Source organism: Apium graveolens, chromosome 3 (assembly GCF_009905375.1).
Source record: "Apium graveolens cultivar Ventura chromosome 3, ASM990537v1, whole genome shotgun sequence".
NCBI lineage: Eukaryota > Viridiplantae > Streptophyta > Magnoliopsida > Apiales > Apiaceae > Apium > Apium graveolens.
In genome coordinates this window covers 30,641,968-30,667,512 of record NC_133649.1, presented here as the reverse complement: position 1 = coordinate 30,667,512, position 25,545 = coordinate 30,641,968, and the positions used below count along the sequence as shown (strand labels likewise).

The 25,545-nt window shown below is 33.1% G+C and overlaps 2 protein-coding genes across 2 annotated transcripts; both read left to right on the top strand.

Moving 5' to 3' along the window:
• The first annotated feature begins 10,670 nt into the window (after positions 1 to 10,670).
• Positions 10,671 to 11,662, top strand: LOC141710649 (metalloendoproteinase 3-MMP-like). The gene has a single exon (XM_074513202.1). It carries the CDS (start codon positions 10,678 to 10,680, stop codon positions 11,599 to 11,601), a length of 924 nt encoding a protein of 307 aa, XP_074369303.1. The 5' UTR covers positions 10,671 to 10,677; the 3' UTR covers positions 11,602 to 11,662.
• Positions 11,663 to 17,857: 6,195 nt separating this feature from the next.
• On the top strand, positions 17,858 to 18,229 carry LOC141714064 (metalloendoproteinase 3-MMP-like). The gene has a single exon (XM_074517607.1). The coding sequence runs from the start codon at positions 17,858 to 17,860 to the stop codon at positions 18,227 to 18,229; it is 372 nt and encodes a 123-aa protein (XP_074373708.1).
• Positions 18,230 to 25,545: the final 7,316 nt, after the last annotated feature.

Sequence of the window (25,545 nt, the reverse complement as noted above, 5' to 3'; positions counted from 1 at the left end):
ATATATTCAGAGTATGATTAAAATAATCCTTACTCAATATATTTTATATTAATAATTAAATAATCAATATAAATAATTAAACTTGTAATAGAAAAGAAAAATATAAGAGTTCCCACTAGCACTAGGCCACACAAGCATTCCACTTATGCTAGTAGTCGTAAACAACACTAACACAAAATGCTATATAAACTCAATATCTTTCTTCTACAATATCAATGTGGGACAAAATCCTCATAACCCATTTCAAACAAGCAACTTTGTCACAATATATTCATGGATTCCACTAAGAAAATGTCTTAGATCCAAATATGTCATCATGTCAAGAACATATCAAGAACATATATAAAATATGCCTCAAACTTTCCATTTTCCAACATTTTAAATTTTTTTACATTGCTCTTTCTGAATTTTCCTATCATTATAAAAATTTAAAAAGATAAGATGATTCAGTAATCAAACTAAAAAATAGTTGTCAATGAATCAAGAAATGAAAGAGAGTGAACAATATTTATACTAGAAATTTATGAATAATATGTCTCTAAGGTGAAAAAAATAAATTTTGAATTATTGGTGATTATATTCTCCAAAAGAAGTTATTGGAGAGTAGTGCAAGTTGGTGTTAAATGCATCAAACATGAAACAAAAAATAGAGAGAGAATTGAAAATTAGGAGACCGGTGCTCCTTCAATAAATTGTAAGTCAACGATTATATGTATCATTAAGAAAACTGATGATAATTACTCCAATGGTGATGGAAGTACATCACTAATTCTTAAATAAATAAAAATATTAGTTGAAGAAATTGTGGAGAGAAATGTTATACATTGCAATGGTGTGGTGATGAGAAGTACATTTCTCGTCAACAAGAACTTTAAAAATTTTGAATTGAGAGGGAGTGTTAAAAATAATAATTCAAAATTATTTAAATTATTTCAAATTTGTGTTGATTAACTTGTTTTATTAGTTTTTGAATAATTATTATGTAATGTAGTGTTTGAAATTCTAATTTGAACAAATATGATAATATTTGTATGTGTGTTTTGTCAGATGTACAGCATCTATTATAAAGAGGCACATAAGTAGTATACATGACATGTGATAATAAAATTATGAGAAAAATTTTAATTTATTTTCTATCAATTTTCATTTCTTCATTAAAATCTAACACATTACAAGATGACAATCGATCAAGAAAAAAATACAGAAACATTATTCATGAAAATTTTATAATACAAAATTTTTTGCTTCAATTCCCATACATATATATATATATATATACAATGATAATTTCTACACCTTATTAATTAATTCTTTTACATATTTATTAATTAATTCCCATACATATATATATAAAATGATAATTTCTACACCTTATTAATTAATTTTTTTACATATTTATTAATTAATTACAAACCTCTCATGCCATCCCTAATTTCCCCACAGAATTGTATTGATATATTGGGCATCTATTGTTGAATCGGTTTTTACTTTGAACAGGTAGAAGTCCTGGCCTTGTACGTGTTTCCCCTAAAATTGAATTAGAAAAAAGATAGAATTTTAATATTTAAGTATTTATCAATGACTCAGTACAACACAAAATAAAGATGATGTACATAGATATGTTTAAAAAATCTGAAACCTGAAATCCTATTTGATCCAATACAAAAAGTAGCTTCAAAAATCCTGTTCAAAACAAAAAGTCATGCATGACTCTTTTATGTAATCTAAAATTATACATAAGAGGAGCATCTATGAGAGTGAACAATATTTTAGTATATTTCATTGTCACTAAATATTATAGCTAAGAAGTGAGGAGTTTGATGCTCTATATGCTCAATGTAATGTATGCTTTGGGATAGGATTATATTTATAGGTGTGTTTGTTTCATATATAACCTAGGAAAAGTATCTTAATATTAAGGAATCTGATAATAAAATTATGTTTATTTTTAATATTTTTACATTAGTTTTTATGAATTTTCCTATCTTTATAAAAATTTAACAAGATAACATGATTGAGTAATCAAGCTAAAAAATAGTTGTCAATGAATGAAGAAATGCTAGAAATTAGTGAATAATGTGTCTCCAAGGTAAAAAAATAAATTTTGAATTATTAGTGATTATATTCACCAAAAGAAGTTATTGGAGAGTAGTGCAAGTTGGTGATAAATGCATGAAGATTATATTCACCGAAAGAAGTTATTGGAGAGTAGTGCAAGTTGGTGATAGATGCATGAAACATGAAACAAAAAATAGAAAGAGAAGTAAAAATCAGTGCTCCTTGAATAAATTGTAAGTCAATGATTATTAGCCTGTTTGGCTACCGGCTTATAAGCCACTTATGGCTTAAGTGGCTTATAAGCCCTTAACAGCTTATCGACGAGTGTTTGTCGACCCAACTTATAAGCTGAATTTACAACTTATAAGCTGATAAGTTGAAAGTTGGCAGTGACGTACTTTTTTCCAACTTATTTTCATTTTTTCACTTTTTTCTAAAGTTTTGATTTTAAAATATAAATTTTTAAATATTTTATAATTTAAGATTCATGAACTAAGATAATTATATTTAATAATTATTTGTTTTAATTCATTTAAGTAAAAAAAATTCTGACTTATAAGTAAATTTATCCAAACACTTATAGAACTTATAAGTATTTATCAACTTATCACTTATTTCGCACTTAATCATTTTAAGTCATAAGTTACTTATTTTAAGATTTCCTAAACGGGCACTATATGTATCATGAAGAAAACGGAAGAGAATTACTTCAATGGTGATGGAAGTACATCACTAATTCTTGAATAAATACAAATATTAGTTGAAATTGTGGAGAAAAATACATTGCAATGTTGTGGTGATGAGAAGTACATTGCTTGTCAAGAAGAAATATAAAAAATTTAAATTTAGAGGGAGTGTTAAAAATAATAATTCAAAATTATTTAAATTATTTCAAATTTGTGTTGATTAACTTGTTGAATTAGTTTTTGAATAATTATTATGTAATGCAGTGTTTGAAATTCTAATTTAAACAAATATGGTAATATTTGTATGTGTGTTTTGTTAGATGTAAACATCTATTATACAGAGGCACATAAGTAGTATATATGACATGTGATAATAAAATTATGAGAAAAATTTTAATTTATTTTCTATCAATTTTCATTTCTTCATTAAAATCTAACACATTACAAGATGACAATCGATCAAGAAAAAAATACAGAAATATTATTCATGAAAATTTTATAATACAAAATTTTATGCTTCAATACCCATACATATATATATATACAATGATAATTTCTACACCTTATTAATTAATTTTTTTTACATATTTATTAATTAATTGCCACTAGCTACTCCGTTAAAATTACAGTTATGCTCCTGGACCATCATATTCCTCTCTTTTACAGGAAGAGTTCAACTGTTGAGGGCAGTTTTATTTTCTATTCAAGCTTTTTGGTGCACGCACTTTATTTTACCAGGGGCAGTGCATAAGCATATTCAGAAATCGTTTACTTGATTTTTATGGAATGGAGATATTGAAAAAACTGGAGGAGCCAAGGTAAGCTGGGTTCAGGCTTGCTTACCCTATCAGGAAGGTGGTTTAAACTTAAAGAATCCTAGAGAATGGAACCAAGCTTTGATTTTTCAACTTTTATGCAAAGTGGTAAATCGATCTTCTTCTTTATGGTCTGACTGGATTCACAATACGGCTCTCAAACGGAAGCATTGCTGGACAATGAGCGTGCCTTCAGATTGCTCATGGACTAAGAGGAAAATTCTAAATCTGAGAACAACGGCCATTCAATTCCTGGATTATAGCATTGGCAATGGCGAGAACTTCTCGCTTTGGTTTTACCCTTGGTGGAACAGGAGATGTCTGGCTCTCAACGACAAAGATCTTATAATTTCCCATTCTGGCCTCACTTATTCTTCCAATCTTAGCACCTTAATCTCGACCGGAGAATAGATTTTACCAAGGCCGAACAGCAGAATTCATCACATCAACACAAACTTGTCTGATTGGCTCAGAAGCTTCGACTATCCTCACTACAAGAAAACAAGGCTAAATACAACCGATTAAATACAACGAGGTCAAATTCAACCCCTTGCGGTTGAATTTAAGGGGTGCGGCTAAATTCAACCGCATGCGGTCGTATTTAATTACGGTCGTATTTATGCGGTCGAATTTAGCAACAAATGTAACCGTATGCGGTTGAATTTAGCCGTACTCCTAAATTCAACCGCATTCGGTCGAATTTAGCCTTACCAAAAAAATGGGTGTACGGTTGAATTTAGCAGTACTCCTAAATTCAACCGCATTCGGTCGAATTTAGCCTTTCCAAAAAAAAATGAGGGAAATTTTCCCGCCAGCCAATTTTTGGACACTCCTAAATTCAACCGTTTTCCGTCGAATTTGATATTTTGAAATGATGGGAAATTTCCGGCACTTTTAAAACATTGTTTGCAAAAGTGGGGGAAATTTTCCGCTTTTTTAAAAATTGGAATTTTAGTAGAAATTAATTGTATTTATCTATTATGAATGCATTCGGTAATATTAATTATTTTCAGAATTTTATTTTTTAAAATAAATTAATTAAGTAATTTATTAACTTTGTACAAGTTATTTGTGAACCGAGCTGTTCACGAAACAAATATTAAGATTTATATATATATTTTAGTTATATGATAAAAAATTTAGAAAAAAATTAACGTATTCGGTTTGCTATTTTAACACTCAACTAGTAGTTTGATCAGTTATTCTTACTAGTATTTAATCGTGTACCGATGTTTCGATTTTTTGCAAAATGTTTATGAATGATCCAACCGTAAGGATGTCAAGATCTATATATTTTAGTAATATGATAAAAATTTTAGAAAAAAATAAATATATTTGGTTTGCTATTTTAACAGTCAACTAGTAGTTTGATCAGTACTTCTTACTAGTGTTTAGTCTTGTACGGTTGTTTCGATTTTTTTAAAAATGTTTATGATTGATCCAACCATAAGGATGTCAAGATTTATATATTTTAATGATATGATAAAATTTTTAGAAAAAAATTAATGAATTTAGTTTGTTATTTTAACAGTCAAGTAGTAGTTTGACCAGTACTTCTTACTAGTGTTTAGTCTTGTACGGTTGTTTCGATTTTTTTCAAAATGTTTATGATTGATCCAACCATAAGGATGTCAAGATTTATATATTTTAATGATATGATAAAATTTTTAGAAAAAAATTAATGAATTTAGTTTGTTATTTTAACAGTCAACTAGTAGTTTGACCAGTACTTCTTACTAGTGTTTAGTCTTGTACGGTTATTTCGATTTTTTTCAAAATGTTTATTATTGATCCAACCGTAAGGATGTCAAGATTTATATATTTTAATGATATGATAAAAATTTTAGAAAAAACTAAATGTATTTGGTTTGTTATTTTAACAGTCATCTAGTAGTTTGACCAGTACTTTTTACTAGTGTTTAGTCTCATACCGATGTTTCGATTTTTTACAAAATGTTTATGAATGATCCAACCATAAGTATGTCAAGATCTATATATTTTAGTGATATGACAAAAATTCTAGAAAAAATAAATGTATTTGGTTTGCTATTTTAACAGTCAACTAGTAGTTTGACCAATACTTCTTACTAGTGTTTAGTCTCATACCGATGTTTCAATTTTTTACAAAATTTTTATGAATAATCCAACCATAAGGATGTCAAGATCTATATATTTTAGTGATATGACAAAAATTTTAGAAAAAAATAAATGTATTTGGTTTGCTATTTTAACAATCAACTAGTAGTTTGACCAATACTTCTTACTAATGTTTAGTCTCATACCGATGTTTCGATTTTTTACAAAATGTTTATGAATGACCCAACCATAAGGATGTCAAGATCTATATATTTTAGTGATGTGACAAAAATTTTAGAAAAAAATAAATGTATTTGGTTTGCTATTTTAAAAGTCAACTAGTAGTTTGACCAGTACTTCTTACTAGTGTTTAGTCTGGTACGGTTGTTTCGATTTTTTTCAAAATGTTTATGATTGATCCAACTGTAAAGATGTCAAGATTTATATATTTTAATGATATGATAAAAATTTTAGAAAAAAATAAATGTATTTGGTTTGGTATTTTAACAGTCAACTAGTAGTTTGACCAGTACTTCTTACTAGTATTTAGTCTCATACCGATGTTTCGATTTTTTACAAAATGTTTCTGAATGATCCAACCGTAAGGATGTCAAGATCTATATATTTTAATGATACGATAAAATTTTTAGAAAAAAAATAAATATATTGGTTTGATATTTTAACAGTCAACTAGTAGTTTGACCAATACTTCTTACTAGTGTTTAGTCTCATACCGATGTTTCGATTTTTTACAAAATTTTTATGAATGATCCAACCATAAGGATGTCAAGATCTATATATTTTAGTGATATGATAAAAATTTTAGAAAAAAATAAATATATTTGGTTTGCTATTTTAACAATCAACTAGTAGTTTGACCAATACTTCTTACTAATGTTTAGTCTCATACCGATGTTTCGATTTTTTACAAAATGTTTATGAATGACCCAACCATAAGGATGTCAAGATCTATATATTTTAGTATTGTGACAAAAATTTTAGAAAAAAATAAATGTATTTGGTTTGCTATTTTAAAAGTCAACTAGTAGTTTGACCAGTACTTCTTATGAGTGTTTAGTCTCGTACGATTGTTTCAATTTTTTTTCAAAATGTTTATGATTGATCCAACCGTAAAGATGTCAAGATTTATATATTTTAATGATATGATAAAATTTTTAGAAAAAAATAAATGTAATTGGTTTGGTATTTTAACAGTCAACTAGTAGTTTGACCAGTACTTCTAACTAGTATTTAGTCTCATACCGATGTTTTGATTTTTTACAAAATGTTTATGAATGATCCAACCGTAAGGATGTCAAGATCTATATATTTTAATGATACGATGAAATTTTTAGAAAAAAAATAAATATATTGGTTTGATATTTTAACAGTCAACTATTAGTTTGACCAATACTTCTTATAAGTGTTAGTGTAATATAGATGTTTCGAATTTTTTTAAAATTTTTTTAAAATCGATCAAAATCATGATTTCATTTCTTTTTATTAAAATAATGAGTTGTAAAAATAAATCATAATATTATAATATTTCAAAAAAAAAGTTTAGCAAATAACAATATTTTTTACATAAATTATCCGGATTTTAATTTTCATAACAGAAAATACGTAATATATGAACTGATTTTATAAATTGACACTCCTAAATTCAACTCACTGCGGTCGTATTTAGCCCGGCCAAGTCAACGATCCAAGTGATTTAGATCTAACGTGTGAAATTTAAGCACTAAAAATAATCCAACATGGTATTACATATTATACAAAAACTAAAAAACAATATTTTCTAACTTAACCCCCCCCTCCCACCCATCAGTCCATCACCCCCTCCCGCCCCACCCCGCCCCTCCCCGCCCCTCCCCTGTTTCCCCCTTCTTACTCTCTCTCTCTCTCATCTATACATATACACATTTCTATATCTATATTTTAACACACACATCCGCGTGTTTCTCATCAAACAAAAATGGTCGAAACACGATGCCGCTTGTCATCATCGAAGCACCCGCTCTCCTCTCCTTCCTCATCATCTCTCCCCACCGGAAAACGATTAAAGGTGCCGCCTTTACGCTTTGTTCACCGGTTTTTCTCCGCGATTTGATTTATTTGTGTGTGGATTCTTGTGAATTGTGATTGAATTATGTTTTTGTAAGTGGTGGAGATGTCGTCGTCGACGAACGAGAATTGGCCGGCGTCGGAGAAAACCACTCGCAACACGCCACCAACACCATCAGTAGTGGCTTCGTCAGTTCTTAGATTGCATACAATACGCGGACGCACTCCGATTGCTCCGATTGTAAAACAGCTTAAATTAGTTTTGTAATGTATTGTTATGTTATAAATTGATTAGATTGGCTTTGCGGATTGATCGATTTGCTAAATTATGAACTGCTTTGATTTTCAATATCGAGTTTTAAATTTCCGAGTTTGACCGGAATATTTGTCATTTTGATCGGAAAATGGATTTTTTTAAACTCACCGGAATCTGAGAATTTTCCGGCGAGTATTTTTTTAAAAAAACTGGTGCTCGTTAATTTGACCGCATTCGGTCGAGTTTAGAAATAATATTTTGAACCATATACGGTTGAATTTATATTTTAGGCGGACTTTTCAATTTTTTTCAAAAAATTCAAATTTTTGGCGGGATTTTTAAATTTTTGGTGAAAAACAAATTCGACCGCTTTCGGTTGAATTTAAGCGGTCGAATTTAGCCGCTCCGTATACTAAATTCGACCGGTTACTAAATATGACTCGACCGAATGCGACCGGTCCCAAAACCGGTCGTAATTAGTTAAATACGACCGTTTTCGGTCGTATTTAACTAAATACAACCGATTTTTAACCGGTCGTATTTACCCGTTTTTCTTGTAGTGCCTACCTTTAATCTTGGCTATAATGATAGTATTTGAATTTTGATGGAATGGTACTTCTCTTAATAGGATCAAAGCTTGGCACATTTGGGATGCTATGAGATTTTGGCTTCCAGAAATTCATTGGCACCATCTTGTCTGGCATAGGCTTAAGGTGAATAGATACGCCCATCATCAATGGTTGATATGCCTTGGTTGAATTAGTACTCTTCACAGATTAGTCTCTTTTGGCATAGACTTGATCCCTCAATGCTACCTCTGTATCAATGGTGCAGAAACATGAAACATGTGATCACTTGTTCAACAATTGTCCGTACAGTTGGTCAATTCTCAACAAGATTGCTGCCAGACTCTATCTTCCTAACCCGGAGAACTGCTACTTGCAGACACTTCACTCTTGGGGTGGTATTATACCTCAATCTCATCAGAGTTTGGCCCTTCTGGTTATGCAAATTTTTAGTTATCATATTTGGAGGGAAGTGAATGCTAGACGTCATAACAATGGCGTTCTTAGTGCGGACAAATTGTTGGATGGAATTCTTGTGAATTCCAAGACTAGACTTTCTTCTTCGAAATGGTTGAACAAATTAGATTGCATTAACGACTTTTATACTTGGCTTATCTAGATTGTATAGTTTAAGTTTCTACCCTATTTTGCTTTCTAGGACCAAAGTGTGGCATGTCACATAACATGGGTCAATCCCTATGCATTCTTCTCTTCTGTTATATAAATAGTAATTAGAAAAACAAAAGTTAGTGAAAAATGCATCAGTATGAAATTAAAAATAGAGAGAGAAGTGCAAATTAGGGAGACAGGTGCTCTTTTAAGAATTCACTATTTCTTGAATTTATGTTTTCCATCAAAACCGAACCTATTTCTTGAATAAATACAAGTATTTTTTCAAGAAATTGTGGAGATAAATGCTCTAGAACGGTGATGATAAGTACATCAGTGGTTAAAAAGTTATTTTGTGGTGATGATAAGTATATTACTTGTCAAGAAGAAATTTAAAAATTTTGAATTAAGAGAGAGTGTTGGAAATAATAATTAAAAATTATTTAAATTATGGTTCAAATTTATGTTGATTAGGTTGTTAAAATAGTTTTTAATAATTACCTAATAATGCAGTTTTTGAAATTATAGATCAAATTTTACTGAATATGGTTATGGTTACGTTTGTAGGTGTGTTTTGTAAGATGTACATAATATATAAAGAGATACTGACTTGTGTGTATATATATAAGACATGTGATAATTAAATTATGTTTTGTTTTTAAAAAAATTAGTTTATTTTTTTATCAATTTTCATTTCTTAATAAAAATCTAACAGATTACAAGACTCAACCCTGACAGTCATGAAAAAAATCCAGAAACATTAATCATGAAAATTGTTGATTACAAAATTTTATGTTTCAATAACTGTACATATACAAAATGATAATTTTTACACTTATTAATTACTTTTTTACATCATTATTAATTGCCACTAGCTACTCCGTTAAAATTACAGTTATGCAAAGAAAACAAACCTCTAATGCCATCCCTAATTTCCACACAGAATTGTATTGATATATTGGGCATCTATTGTTGAATGGGTTTTTACTTTGAACAGGTAGAAGTCCTGGCCTTGTGTTTCCCCTAAAAAACCAATCTTTTTCCCCAAAATTTTCATATAAATATTACCACTATTGTTATAAGTATTACAATTATATCACACTGCTTATAAAATCTTTTCCTTAATTTTACCGGAAGAAATTATTAAATATTTGTCTGGGATAACATTGTTGAATAAGATTATCTCTTTGATTTGAATTAGTCTTTACCTTGTATGTGGGCTAAAATACAATTAATCTTTTCTGAACCTATTTTTTATAATGCCACCACTGTAGTAAATAGAACAATTACATGCATGTACATATGTGTTCTTCAGCTTGAACAAGTTAAGTCTTCGCTTTGTACACGCGGAGAAGTTGACATGCATCTGCGTAAACACTTTCCTTTTATGTTATTTACAGTAGTTGGTATTATATTAACTTTAATTAAGATTAACGAAATTATTATAATATTAAAGCATTAAATTAATAGCATGCAATTCTGTCCCTATATATATGGATGTTGCTGGTAGCTAGTTTGGTATCTCCTTCTATCTTTCCAAACATACAATGGCACAATATTTTCAGCTGATCATTTCATGCATCTCACTCCTCTTCCTGCTCTTTCTTCTTCCATCCAACTCCGAAAAGCCACTATCTTTCCAATCTCTAAAGCATCTTAAGGGATGCCAAAAAGGAGATCACCTTGAAGGTCTTCATGAGCTAAAACAATATCTTAACAAATTCGGATACCTAAATTATCATTCTTCTAAAGCACACGATGACGACGACGATTTTGATGATTTTCTTGAGGCCGCCATGAAGACGTACCAGGCCAACTATAATCTCAATGTTACAGGAACTCTAGATTCTGAAACATTATCAAAGATGGTGATGCCACGGTGCGGAGTGCCCGACGTAATAAATGGAACTAATAGCATGCAAACAAACAGAAAAGCACATCATCACCGCGGTCGTAAAGAATTCCATACAGTCTCTCATTATAGTTTTTTCCAAGGCTCCCTAAGATGGCCAGCTGGTAAGACTCATCTTACTTACTGGTTCGATCTCGCCACAACCCACCAAGATTCTATACCGCCTTTCGTTAGAGCATTCGACAAATGGGCTTCGAATACACAATATTTTACTTTTTCAGAAACTCAGGATAAAGAAAGCTCTGATATCAAGATTGGTTTTGAAAGCGGTGACCATGGGGATGATAACCCTTTTGATGGTCCGGGAAATGTTCTAGCTCATGCTTTTGCACCAACAGACGGAAGGCTTCATTGTGATTCGGAAGAATCGTGGTCTATAGGAGCTATTCCTAACTATGCTGATTTAGAGACTGTTGCTTTGCATGAAATTGGACACCTTCTTGGACTGGATCATAGCCAGGTTCAAGATGCCATTATGTTCCCAACTATTCCTTTAGGAGCTGTCAAAGATTTACATGCTGATGATGTTCAGGGAATCAAAGCATTATATAACATTTAGACGGGGTTTCGGTTATTCCTCCGATGTCGAGAGCTTTGTGTATCCCTTTTCCATTATTTACTATTGCTTTATTATATAAATTATTGTATTTTTATGTATGTATGTATGTATTTAAGGATGTGTGTTATACATAATTAAAATAAAGAATTTTATGGTTAATATTTTATTATAAGAAGCATGCATGGTTCGCACTTAGCAATTAGGCATGACCGGTGAATAGTATCTCTCATTTAGTGGTGGAGACTCCCCCTTCAAAATTCAACCCCAAAAATTAACCCCTTCACCACATTTTAGAATAGTTATTATTTTACTTCCACATTCTCGTGTATCATTTCAAATTCGTAGAATGTAGTTTTCGCACGCGATCTTGAACGGAGTCGAGAAATCCTCTTGTTATCATTATTACTAGAAACAATTTAATAACAAAATTATATTTTGAATAATATTTTTAATACAACTGACCACGATAAATTTAATATTTAAAATTTTAATACTAATTTAAAATTTGATATTATCATAATTTTAATAAACAAAAAATAAAATTATTATTAAATTACATCAGAATGAGTAAAATTTAAATAAATAGTGGATTAAAAGTTAAATATTATTTGTTTCAAAAACATTACTACTTTATAAAGTTAAATATATTTAATAATATCATTTTCACTTAAAATAGAGTTCGGAGTCGCGATCAGGTCGGGAAGACACTAATCTCGGGCCTGGTGAAGACATTAATCTCTCGTCTGGCCCATCCTCGAAATATTTATATATTAATTCCCTATCGCTGTTCCATATCCGAAAAATTCCCCGATATCCTGTCTCAAATGGCGCAGATCAGATCGAGATCAAGGCCCATCGGAGCAAAACATTGAAAATCTTATTCCTAGTATGACTTGTGTACCGTGAATATTCCTCGTATGACTCGAGATAGCATACACTACTAGAAGGTCAATAGACATCATTTTTGGACTAATGTTTATTTCCTTCAAAACCGATGTCTACGTGGGTGTAGAGAAAAGTAATTTTTTCACATCGGTCCAAAATCGGTGTGAAATGTAATCCAATATATCGATTTCCTTCATTTTTATATCAGTCCAGAACTGTTTGAAAATATCAACCTAGACATCAGCTCCTTGAAAACACTGATGTATAATATGTACATAGACATCGGTTTTAGACGATGTCTAGTTTATAGACATTTGTTGTAAACTGATGTCCGGTTATTTTAAAACTGATTTCTTGGTGCGGAGTGCCCAACGTAATAAATGGAACTAATAGCATGCAAATGAACAGAAAAGCATATCATCACCGGGGTCGTAAAGAATTCCATACAGTCTCTCTGTTCTAAATGTAGATGGGCTTTACACCAAAATATTTGAATAATATTAATACACCAGCACAATAATAGGAGATTACTTTTATTTCGTAATAATAGAAATAAAACTTATATATAAGCGTTTACACACACTGTTTTTTTTCTCTCACAGGAGCTTCAACTCTTTTATTTCTCTCTATCAATTTCACTCTTGGTGTAGTTTACAAGAATGCATGGATGCCTTGTTTATAGGCTCTGAGATGATGACCTAATTGCTTAAGTAATATTATTGTTGACCTAATTGCTTACATAAACATACATTTAATACAAGTATATCAAATTTCAATATCTAGGTTCCTGCATCTGTGTTTTATGCAATCTTCAACCAGCCTACCTTATTTTCAGGGCTTCATTTAAGAACTTACAGATGACAAGCAGCTGTCATCCTTCTAGACAATATGAATAGTTTGACATCTTGTTGGACTCTTCCTTGTTCAACTCTTATCCTGAAAATATATAGTTGTGCTGCTGCAATTACATTTCACGTACTCTTCCTTATTATCTGGTACACACAGATGGTACTTATTTAATAGCTGACTTTTTATTTTACAAATTCTAGATGCCAGCTTTTACTTATACATATGAGGGTTTGAATTCTAACACTCCCCCTCAAACCCGACTTTCCATTCCGAGTTTCACTTTCATTTTTTCAAACATGTCCGACTTGTTAGCGAAGAAAATGATATTTTATGCTCGGTTCTGCTGACGTGCTTATTGGCTTGCATTCCTCCATTCTGAAATTCTTTAAAATCTGCTCCGCATATTTTTTCTGAGACATAAAAATCCCGTATTTGCTTTGTTTCACCTCGACTCCAAGAAAGTACAATATTTGGCCAATATATGTCATCTCAAATTCATTAGTCATAACTTTCTTAAAATCATCAAACATACCAGGGTTGTTTCCGGTAAAGATCATGTCGTCCACATATAAGCAAACGATCATAATATCTCCTGCTGAATTTATTTTCATGTAGAGAGCATGCTCGTATGGACTCTTCACGAAACCATTTCTATGAAAATATTCATCAACCCTTGTATTCCATGCTTGAGGAGCTTGCTTCAAACCATATAAGGCTTTCTTCAATCTATAGACTTTATTTTCTCGGCCTTTCTGAACATATCCCGGAGGCTGCTCAATATAGACTTCTTCTTCAAGATAACCATTCAGAAATGCTGACTTGGCATCCATCTGAAATATTTTCCACTGATTATGAGCTGTAATTGCTGTCAGAAGTCATATGGTATCAACTCTTGCAACTGTAGCAAATACCTCGTCATAGTCAATGCCATATCTCTGCTTGTAGCCTTTAGCTACCAACCCCGCCTTGTATTTCTCCACTTCTCCATCTTGATTTGTCTTAGTTTTATAGACCCACTTGACACCAATCGCTTTGTGTCCTTCTGGAAGATCTGTGAGCTCCCAAGTATCATTCTTCTCGATTGCGCCAATTTCTTCGTCCATGGCTTTATTCCATTTGCTTTCTTCAGAAGCTTCTTCAAATATAACTGGATTACATTCAACCATTAAACAAAATAGAGAATAATCAAAGGTTATTTGTACCAGACTTGTTGCTTCATAAATATTATCCAGACTCCGCATTTTTCGTGGTGCTCCCCCTGAACTACTGCTTTCTCCGGTGAATGGTGTCAATCCAGGAGTTTGTTGATTTGGACTTGGTGGAGGAGTTTGATCATCATCTCCGTTATCTTTAATTTTCTGTTTATCACCGTCATCGTCATCACCATTGAAAAATAAACCAGCAACTTTTCTTTCATCCTCGCTCCATCTCCAGTAATTTGATTAATCAAACTCAACATCTCGAGAAACGATTAATTTCTTCGTCAGGGGATTGTAGAGCCTGTACGCATTGCTTCTTTTGTCATATCCGGTAAAAATACACTTTTCGCCTTTGTCATCTAGCTTCTTTCTTTTCTGATCGGGAATATGGGCATAAGCAATACACCCAAAAATTCTGAGATGCCCAACTGATGGTTTGCTACCACTCCATGCTTCATTCGGAGTTTTGTTTCTGACATTTTTTATTGGACAACGATTCAACAAATAAACTGCACATTGAATGGCTTCCGCCCAGAAAGTTCTTGGTAAGTGTTTTAATTTCACCATACTCCTTTCCATGTCAAGAATTGTGCGGTTCTTCCATTCTGCAATGCCATTTTGTTGAGGAGTATATGTCATTGTCAACTGATGATTTATGCCATGTGCCCTACAGAAACTCCTGAACAAATTTGAAGTATACTCGCCTTCTCTGTCTGATCTGAGTGTCTTCAAATAATGTCCACTTTGTTTTTCCGCCAGTGCTTTGAACTTCTTGAATTTATCAAGAGCCTCCGATTTTTCTTTGATGATATACACCCAACTTTTCCTGCTAAACTCATCAATAAATATTAGGTAATCCCTATTACCTCCAAGTGATGGAATATGAAATGGACCAGCTATATATGTGTGAACAATCTCCAATGGCCTCCTGGCTCTCCATGATTTTCCAACCGGAAAAATTTGTCTGTGTTGTTCTTCCTTGACACATGCTTCACACAAATTTTCCGGTTCTTTAATATCTGGCAAACCGTCTACCATCTTTGTCTTTGACAGTAATTTTATGCCAGAAAATCCAAGATGACCAAATCTTAAATGCCATAACCACGAGTCATTTTTAATGACTTATTTCAAGCACTTCTGCACTTTTGTTTGCATATCAAGTGTGAACAGGCGATTCTTTGACATCTCCACGACTGCAATTAATTCTCGAACCTGATTTCTGATGATGAGACATCTGAATATTATACCCTTTCTCCACAAGTTGGTCAAGACTGATGATATTATTTTTCAAATCAGGTATATAATAAACATCATTATATACTTTTTCTCATCATTCTTTGACACAATCGTAATTGTACCTTTTCCTTTGACCGAAAGCTTTGACGAGTCACCAAAAGTAACTTCTCCGCTGATGGTCTCATCTATCTCCGTAAATAAATCTTTATGGCCAGTCATATGATTGCTGGCTCCTGAGTCAAGATACCAAACATTCTTTTTGTTCTCCTTGTCTCCTTTGTAAGTGAGGAACATAGCAGAACCAACATCTTTGTCTTCTTTTGCTGCTGCAAAATGACTCATTTCTTCCACTTTTGGTGCTCTACACTCATAACTGAAGTGACCAAATTTATTACAATTATAACATTGAAATTGAGATTTGTCACCTCGTTGTTGAAATTCGCCTCGTCCTCGACCTCTGAAATTCTAACCACGACCAGATGGTTGATAACCTTCAGAATTCTGGCCTTTGTTGAAAGACTGCCTTCCACGTCCTCGTCCACCTCGGTAGACACCTCTAAAGCCACCTCTGCCACGTACAGAGGATACCTTACTTTGCTACTGCCAGAACTGTCACCAATGGATACCTTACTTTGCAACGCCTTCTCCAAATGGATTGTATCATCATACTGGTTCATATGCTGTTCGTGGGCTTGAAGAGTACCTACGAGCTCGTCAATGGAAATTGTAGATAGATCTTTTGACTCCTCGATAGAAGTAACAACATAATCAAATTTTCTTGTCAACGAACGGAGTAACTTTTCCATGACCCGGACATCATCAAGACTTTCACCATTTCTTTTCATCTCATTTGTCACCATTTTCAAACGCATAAAAAATTCACCAATATTTTCTGAGGACTTCATTTTTAAATTTTCAAACTCACCATGCAACACTTGGAGCCGCACCTTTTTGACTTTCTCGACACCCTGAAATGATTTCTGCAAAATCTCCCACGCTTCTTTCATCATTTTTGTATCTGAAATTTTTTCAAAGGTTGATTCATCAACACCTTGAATAATTGTACATAAGGCCTTTTTATCCTTTTTTCGGGTCTCTTTCAAAATCATCTTCTCCGCATTTATAAGGGCTGCTTCAACGGCTTTATCTTTGGGCTCGTCATACCCGCTTTCAACAATATCCCAATTGTCATAGGAACCGAGTAACACATTCATTTGTATGCTCTAGTTACCGTAATTTTTTGCCGTCAATTTCGGGATATGTGGTTGCGCCATCATATTTGCCATCTTTTCTTGAATGGAATCTTGGCTCGGATACCACTTGTTGTAAACGTAGATGGGCTTTACACCAAAATATTTCAATAATATTAATACACCAGCACAATAATAGGTGATTAGTTTTAAATCTTAATAATAGAAATACAACTTATAAATATAAGTGTTTACACACTGCATTTTTTTCTCTCACAGGAGCTTCAGCTCTTTTATTTCTCTCTATGAATTTCACTCTTGGTGTAGTTTACAAGAATGCAGGGATGCCTTATTTATAGGCTCTGAGATGATGACCTAATTGCTTAAGTAATATTATTGTTGACCTAATTGCTTACATAAACATACATTTAATACAAGTATATCAAATTTCAATATCTAGGTTCCTGCATCTGTATTTTGTACAATCTTCAACCCAACCTACCTTATTTGCAGGTCTTCATTTAAGAACTTACAGATGACAAGAAGCTGCCATCCGTCTAGACAATATGAACAGTTTGACATATTGCTAAACTCTTCCTTATTCAACTTTTATCCTGAAAATAAATAGTTATGCTGCTGCGATTACATTTCACGTACTCTTCCTTATTATCTTGTACACACAGATGGATACTTATTTAATAGTTGACTTTTTATTTTGTAAATTCTAGATGCCAGCTTTTACTTATACATATGAGGGTTTGAATTCTAACACTCTCATAATAGTTTATTCCAAGGCTCCCTAAGATGGCTAGCTGGTAAGACTCATCTTACTTACTGGTTTGATCTTGCCACAACCCACTAAGTTTCTATACCACCTTTCGTTAGAGCATTCGACAAATGGGCTTCGAATACACAATATTTTACTTTTTCAGAAACTCAGGAAAAAAAAGCTCTGATATCAAGATTGGTTTTGAAAGCGGTGACCACGGGGATGATAACCGTTTTGATGGTCCGGGAAATGTTCTAGCTCATGCTGTTCCACCAACAGACGGAAGGCTTCATTGTGATTCGGAAGAATTATGGTCTATAGGAGCTATTCCTAACTATGTTGATTTAGAGACTGTTGCTTTGCATGAAATTGGACACCTTCTTGGACTGGATCATAGCGAGGTTCAAGATGCCATTATGTTCCCAACAATTCCCTTAGGAGCTGTTAAAGATTTACATGCTGATGGTGTTCAGGGAATCAAAACATTATATAACATTTAGACGGCCTCTCGGTTATTCCTCGGATGTTGAGAGCTTTGTGTATCCCCTTTTCCATTATTTACTATTGCATTATTGAAATAATTATTGTATTTTTATGTATGTATGTATTTAAGGATGTGTGGTATATATAATTAAAATAAAGAATTTTTTGGTTAATATATTTTATTAAGCAATTTGGCATGACCGATGAATAGTATCTCATCATTTCATGCTGGGGACTCCCCGTTCAAAATTCAACCCCAAAATTAATCTTTTTAACCACATTTTAGAATAGGTATTATTTTACTCCCAGATAACCTGTATCATTTCAAATTCGTAGTTGTTTTCGCACGCGATCCTGAACGAAGTCGAGAAATCCTCTTTTTATTATTATTACCAGAAACAATTTAATAACAAAATTAAATTTTGGATTAAAATTTTAATACAACTGACCACGATAAATTTAATATTTAAAATTTTAATACTAATTTAAAATTTGATATTAATATAATTTTAATAAACAAAAAAATAATTATTAAATTATATCATACTGAGTAAACTTTAAAAAAATAGTGGATTAAAAATTAAATATTATTTGTTTCAAAAACATTACTACTATATGAAGTTAAATATATTTAATACTATCATTTTCACTTAAAGTAGAGTTCGTAGTCGAGATCAGGTCGGGAAGACACTAATCTCTAGCCTGGCCCATCCTCGAAATATTTATATATTAATTCCCTATCGTTGTTCCATATCCGAAAAATTCCCAGATATCATGTCTCAAATGGCGTAGATCAGTTCGAGATCAAGGTCCATCGGAGCAAGGCGTTGAAAATCTTATTCCTAGTATAACTCGTGTACCATGAATATTCCTCGTATAATTCGAGATAGCATACACTACTAGAAGGTCAATAGACATCAGTTTTGGACTAATGTTTATTTCTTTCAAAACTGATGTCTACGCGGGTGTAGAGAAAAGTAATTTTTTCACATCGGTCCAAAGCCGATGTGAAATGTAATCCAAGATATCAGTTTCCTTCATTTTTACATTGGTCTGGAACTGTGTAAAAATATTAACCTAGACATCAGCTCCTTGAAAACACTGATATATAATATGTACATAGACATCGGTGATAGACGATGTCTAGTTAATAGACATTTGTTGTAAACCGATGTCTGGTTATTTTAAACATGATTTCTTCGTGGGTCTAGAAAATTATCGTTTTACATCAAGTTTTTGGAAAGTCTGTGATTTAAATAGGTATTTTGGATATTGTTTATAGTTATATAAACTATTATTGAATATTTACATGATCTTCATATATCAAAATGTCAAAAATAAAAATCAACCAACACCGTCATATATAAATAACCAAAACATTAATTATCATTACCAAACCAATCCAAAGGATTTTAGTGCATAACAACAAAATCAAAAACATGATTTTCAAAACTTCTACATTATTAAGCCTATTTTTGCTAGTATATACCAAGCAGGGAACCATGTACTCATGCTTGCCTTGAACCACAATCATGTGATTCTCTTATATTGGCTTCCCCATCCCATATTTCTTTTTTACATTCTTTAACCACTTTTCCTATTTCTTGTGTAAAAAACAGAATAAAGACATCATAAAGTGATCACCTATTGATACTTGTGAGTCAAACTCAGAAATAATATCGCTACAAAGACCATACATAACATATTCATATTCTTAGACAACAAAATTACAGCTTAACAATAGTTTCATTAGGAAGAGCAAGATGCTAATTCAGAAATATTAATTTACTTGGTATAAAGGGAAAACATCAATGATCGTGGATATGCAATAATTTTTACATCTATAAGATCACCAACACTTCGTCTGTGATGTATTGGTTGGTTGTTTGGATTTCTATGAGTGTTTCCTGTTTCCTTGGAATTTTGAAAATGCTTAAATTCTTTAACCACTTCATCCACGCGTGGCCTATACTTTGGTTCTGCGGATATGCATCGAAATGCGAAGTTAGTAGCCTTATGCGCTACATCCAAAGAATATTGTCCCTGAAGACAACTGTCAACAATACGGAAGACAACTTTGCATTTGTTTCCAAGGTAAGGTTTTTCCCACTCCACCATATTGTGGTCTCCGGGTGTCTTATTCTTGTCAATTATTTTCCATCCAGATATTACCTCGAGAAGAACCACACGAAAACTTTACACGTCGCTTCTAGAAGTCAAATGACCTAAAACACATACACACCTTCAAAGAAAATAAATGGTTAATCACTATATACGCAAAATCTTATTGTCGGGAAAGAGAGACATAATTACAAAATATTTTTATTTAAAGCACATCTGGTTCTGAGCTAAACAGGAACTATTAAAAGAAAGGTGATATATTATCTGGATACTAAAAAATAATTTAATTAAGCGAGCATGAAAATCCTGAAGCTAATCAAGCTAGGTTGAGTACTTCTGCTACTCTATTAGAAACTCCCTTTCTTCACCATGAAAATAGGTGAGAACATAAGATTTGAAGAAAAAAACTAATTCATTCATTCAAAAAATTTTCTTAAATTATAAAAGATCCTGCAATGGTCTATAGAAACATGTGCAAATTTGGAAAATCTAACACCAGGCAGAAGTAAAAAAAAACCAACTTGAGTAAAAAAAATTAAAAAAATAAACTACCATATATACATAGGTTTAATTTAAATAAAAGTTTCTAACTTTCTGCACAATCCCTACATACACAAATTATTTCTAGAACTCCGGATAGGAGAACAAGAAACAAAAATTAAAAACTTGGAAGAGTTAGAGAACCATATCGTATAAGTGGCTAGATATTCAGGGGCTGCATATCCGTAAGTACCCATAACCCTGGGGAAACTGTGGCTTTTTTCACCTGTTGGCCCATCCTTGGCCAGTCCAAATTCAGAAAGTTTTGCATTGTAGCCCTGCTATAATTTCAGTAGAAGCTATAAGGAAATAAGAACTCACTCCTGAACAGTTTAGCAACAAAAAGAAAACTCACTCCTGAATAAATGATTTTCAAAGCTTCCATAAATTCATACACCAAAAGGCGATGTTCATCCTCCAAGCAATATCTACTCAGTTTTACAAGGTGAGGATTATTGCTGGCCCAAATAATTCACTTCTGCCAGATTGACCAACACTTATAAATGATTATCAATAATCTAAGCTACATTAATTTAATCTTATTCATAGAAAACTGTGATGATATAAAAGTTCAAGCAGGCTGGTTAATTTTGTCACGATGACATTATAATAAAATAATTTCGATATACATCTGGACAGTCGTATATCCGAAAAGGAAAAATTAAACCTATATCTAGTTGAACTAGAAGTTTTTACTCACCAACCACTCCTTGTTCCCTTGAAAACCGTTTTTCATAAAAAAACCATATGCATGTGTTGAACAAAACAAGAGAATTGCAAAAAGAAAAATGGAATATAACAAGAAAGCTGCAACTATTATATTTTACAAAATAAATCAATGCCTACATATACAGGCTACAATACTAACTAGAATGAGAAAAACCAGGGACTAGTTATACACTAAGTCCACTAACTTATTTTTAGTAACAATACTGCTAACTAATTGACCAAGTAAAACCTGAAATGTAGGAAACCAGATCAGTCCACCTGTTGGTGTTATTTAATATTCCCCCTCAACACCAACAATCTTATTCTTCATTATACGTAGTTCACCACCAAAATATTCAAACTTCCTGCTATTCAGACTTTTTGTGAATAAATAGGCTATTTGATTATCCGTTCCAACATGTATCATTTCCGCTTCTTTCATGAGAACTTTTTCCCTAATAAAATAGTAATGCACTTCTATATGTTTGGTTCTTGCGTGAAATTCTGAATTTTCCGCCAAACATATTGCTGACTTGTTGTCACAATACAAGGGAACACTGCGGTTTGTAAATTGATGTAGTTCTTCTAATAATTTCACTAGCCAGGTGCTCTCTTGGGCTGCCATTGCTGCTGCTCGGTACTCCGCTTCTGTCGTTGATAAAGACACTGTTGGTTGTCTTTTGCTACACCAAGAAATTGCTCCAGAAACCAACATAAATACGTAGCCAGTAGTTGAACGTCTAGTTTCACAGTCACCTGCATAGTCAGCATCACAGTAGCCAATCAAGTTACTTTCTTCACCCTTTTTGTACATTATGCCATGATACAAAGTACCCTTGACATATCTCAAGATCCTCCGAGCTGCTTCCAAATGTGGCTTCTTAGGATTCTGCATGTACCTACTAATCACCCCAACTGCATATGAGAGGTCAGACCTCGTTAAAGTAAGATAGATTAAGCTTCCCACTAATTATCGATACATAGTGGCATCCTTCAAACCTGTTCCTTCATGTGCACAAATATTTGCATTAAACTCCATGGGTATTAAAGCAAGTTTGCAATTAGCCATTCCAAACCTCTTTAGCAAATCCAAAGAGTATTTATGTTGATGCAAAAATATTCCTTCTTCAGTATCATTAATCTCCAAACCAAGTAAATGATGAAGTAGCCCAAGTTCTTTCATTTGAAAACGCACTGACAAATTTTTCTTTATTCTAAAAATTTCATCTTCATCATCACCAGTTAGAACTAAATCATCCACGTAGACTAGTACAACAACTGGCTTACCATTAGTAGATTTGACAAACAAACTAGGATCTGATATTGTCACGGAGTAGCCACTATAAAGAAGAAATTCAGCAATCTTACCATACCAAGCTCGAGGTGATTGTCTTAGTCCGTAAATTGCCTTTCGCAGCTTGCACACATAATCAGGATGATTAACACTTTCAAAGCCCTTTGGCTGGCACATATAAATCTCGTGATCTAAATCTCCATGCAAAAACGCGTTCTTCACATCCATCTGCCAGAGCTTCCATTTCCTAGTTGCTGTTAATGCAAGTAGTACTCGTAAAGTATTAAGTTTTGCTATCGGGATGAAAGTTTCATCATAATCCAGTTCATATTATTGAGAGAATCCTCGAGCTACTAAACGAGCTTTGTACCTTTCGATTGTGCCATATGCATTACGTTTGATTTTATAAACCCATTTGCTGGAGATAGGTTTAACATCTTTCGGCTTCGGTACAAGCTCCAAAGTTTGGTTCTGCTCTAAAGCAACAATCTCATCTTGCATAGCATTATTCCATTCTGATGTTTCAATTGCCTCTTCAAAAGTTTTTGGTTCTTTCGGAACTTCATCTTCAATAATGGCAGCATTTACATATTTGGTATTTGATTTTCTAATTCTTGTTGACCTTCTAAGCGGAGGTGGTGCATCCCTGCCATTGTCAGCTTCTTCATCTTCGTGATGACTTGTACCATCTTGTCCTGAACTTTGTGTCCCAACATCTGCACCAATCTCAGTGTGTGTAACATTTTCACTTTCTCTAAAACTCAATGGTACTGATAAAGACCCTGAAACTTCTTTACAACTGTTGTAATCCAGTTGCACGTCATGTCCAGAAGACCACCATGAGGAAGCTTCATCAAAGACTACATTTCGAGATGTGTAACATTTTCCTGTTGTTGGATCGCAACATCACCAACCCTTTCTTGGTTCGTCATACCCAACAAAAATGCATCTGACAGCCTTTTTCTCCATCTTACTTCGTAAATGATCGGGTACGAAAACATAGCATACACATCCAAAAACTCGAAAGTAACTAACATCTTTTTTCTTTTCCAACAACTTTTCATAGGGCGAAAGAAATTTTAACCTCTGTTGAGGAAGCACATTAATAACAAAGGCTGCAGTCTTCATCGCCTCTGCCCAAAAACGCCCTGGAATATTCTTAGCATGAAGCATACTACGACAAACTTCTGTAAGATGTCTATTTTTCCTTTCTGCAACACCATTTTGTTGCGGTGTATTTGGACATGTGAATTGATGGCGTATTCTGCATTCTTTAAGAAAATTGGAAAACTCAAATGAAGTGTATCCACCCACATTATTAGTGCGTAGGCAGCAAATACTCCTTTGAGCTTCTGTTTCTGCTGCATCTTTAAACAATTTTAAATTTTGATAAAACCTCATATTTTTCCTTCATAAAGAAAACCCACACGTACCTTGAAAAGTCATCAATGAAGGTGACCATGTACTTCAACCCACCATTAGAGGCCTGCTTAACTGGTCCGAACACATCAGAGTGTATTAACTCCAGTGATTTCGTCGCTCGATATTTGGATTCTTCATAAGGAAGTTGATGAGCTTTTCCATATTGACACCCTGCACAAACTATGTCGGTTCTTACCTTGAGTTGGGGAAGCCCTTTCAACATTGATTTTTGCATCATCACATCAAGCTTAGAATAGCTAACATGACTCAGCCTTGCATGCCATAAGTCAGCAGTTTCATTTATCCTTGTTTTGTCTACAAATACAGTTTCCGCAGACATCACATAGACTGATTCCAATCTCCATCCCATCAGTATCGGTTCCTCATTAATTTCTATATCCCGATACACTTTTACATCTTGAGGACCAAATAGTACATAATGACAAGATGATGTTAATTTAAATACTGATAGGAGGTTCTTTGTCATACCTGGAACATGATAAACATTTTGGAGAGGCACTTCTACATTATGGTGATGAGGAGACACAGTTAGATCACCGATATGTGCTATCGGTAATTTAGAGTTATCCGTCGTAACTACAACCCGACTTCCTTTATACTCCGTCAAATTTTTTAACTTGTTCACATCTCCGGTCATGTGGTTAGAGTAACCTGAATCAACAATCCAATCATTTTCGTAGTCAATTTGATTTGTTGTTACCGTTAAGGCTAATTCTTCTCCATCCAAAGCAACTAACGCTTCAGCATCCCATTCTTCTTCAACTTTTGAAGTGGCAACATTACTCTCTGCATTTTTATTCTTTGACCAACAGTCTTTTGCCATGTGCCCCTTCTTATTGCAATTGAAATATTGTCCTACAAATTTTCTGTCACGAGTTTGATTTACCGAGGCTCCCACTCCACGAGTGCTCCTTTCGTTTTGATATTCTTTTCTCCGGCCTTCATTCCTGTTGAGTCCCCCAGGAACATGTTGCTTTGAGTGTCGTCTACCTTATTGACGTAGAGTGCCTCTTCTTCTTTCTTTAATGAGACTCCTCCCATTTGCTTAGCTAATGCCTCCTGGTCAGCTAACAAATTCTCAAATTTCACGAGAGATGGCTGCACTTGCCAACCTTGTACTGTAGCAACAAAGTTTCTGTATTCAGGCTTCAAACCATGGATGATGATACGCTTCATCCTTGTTTCTTTTATCGGGGCTTTTGTATCCGACTCCGAAATTTCCCAACA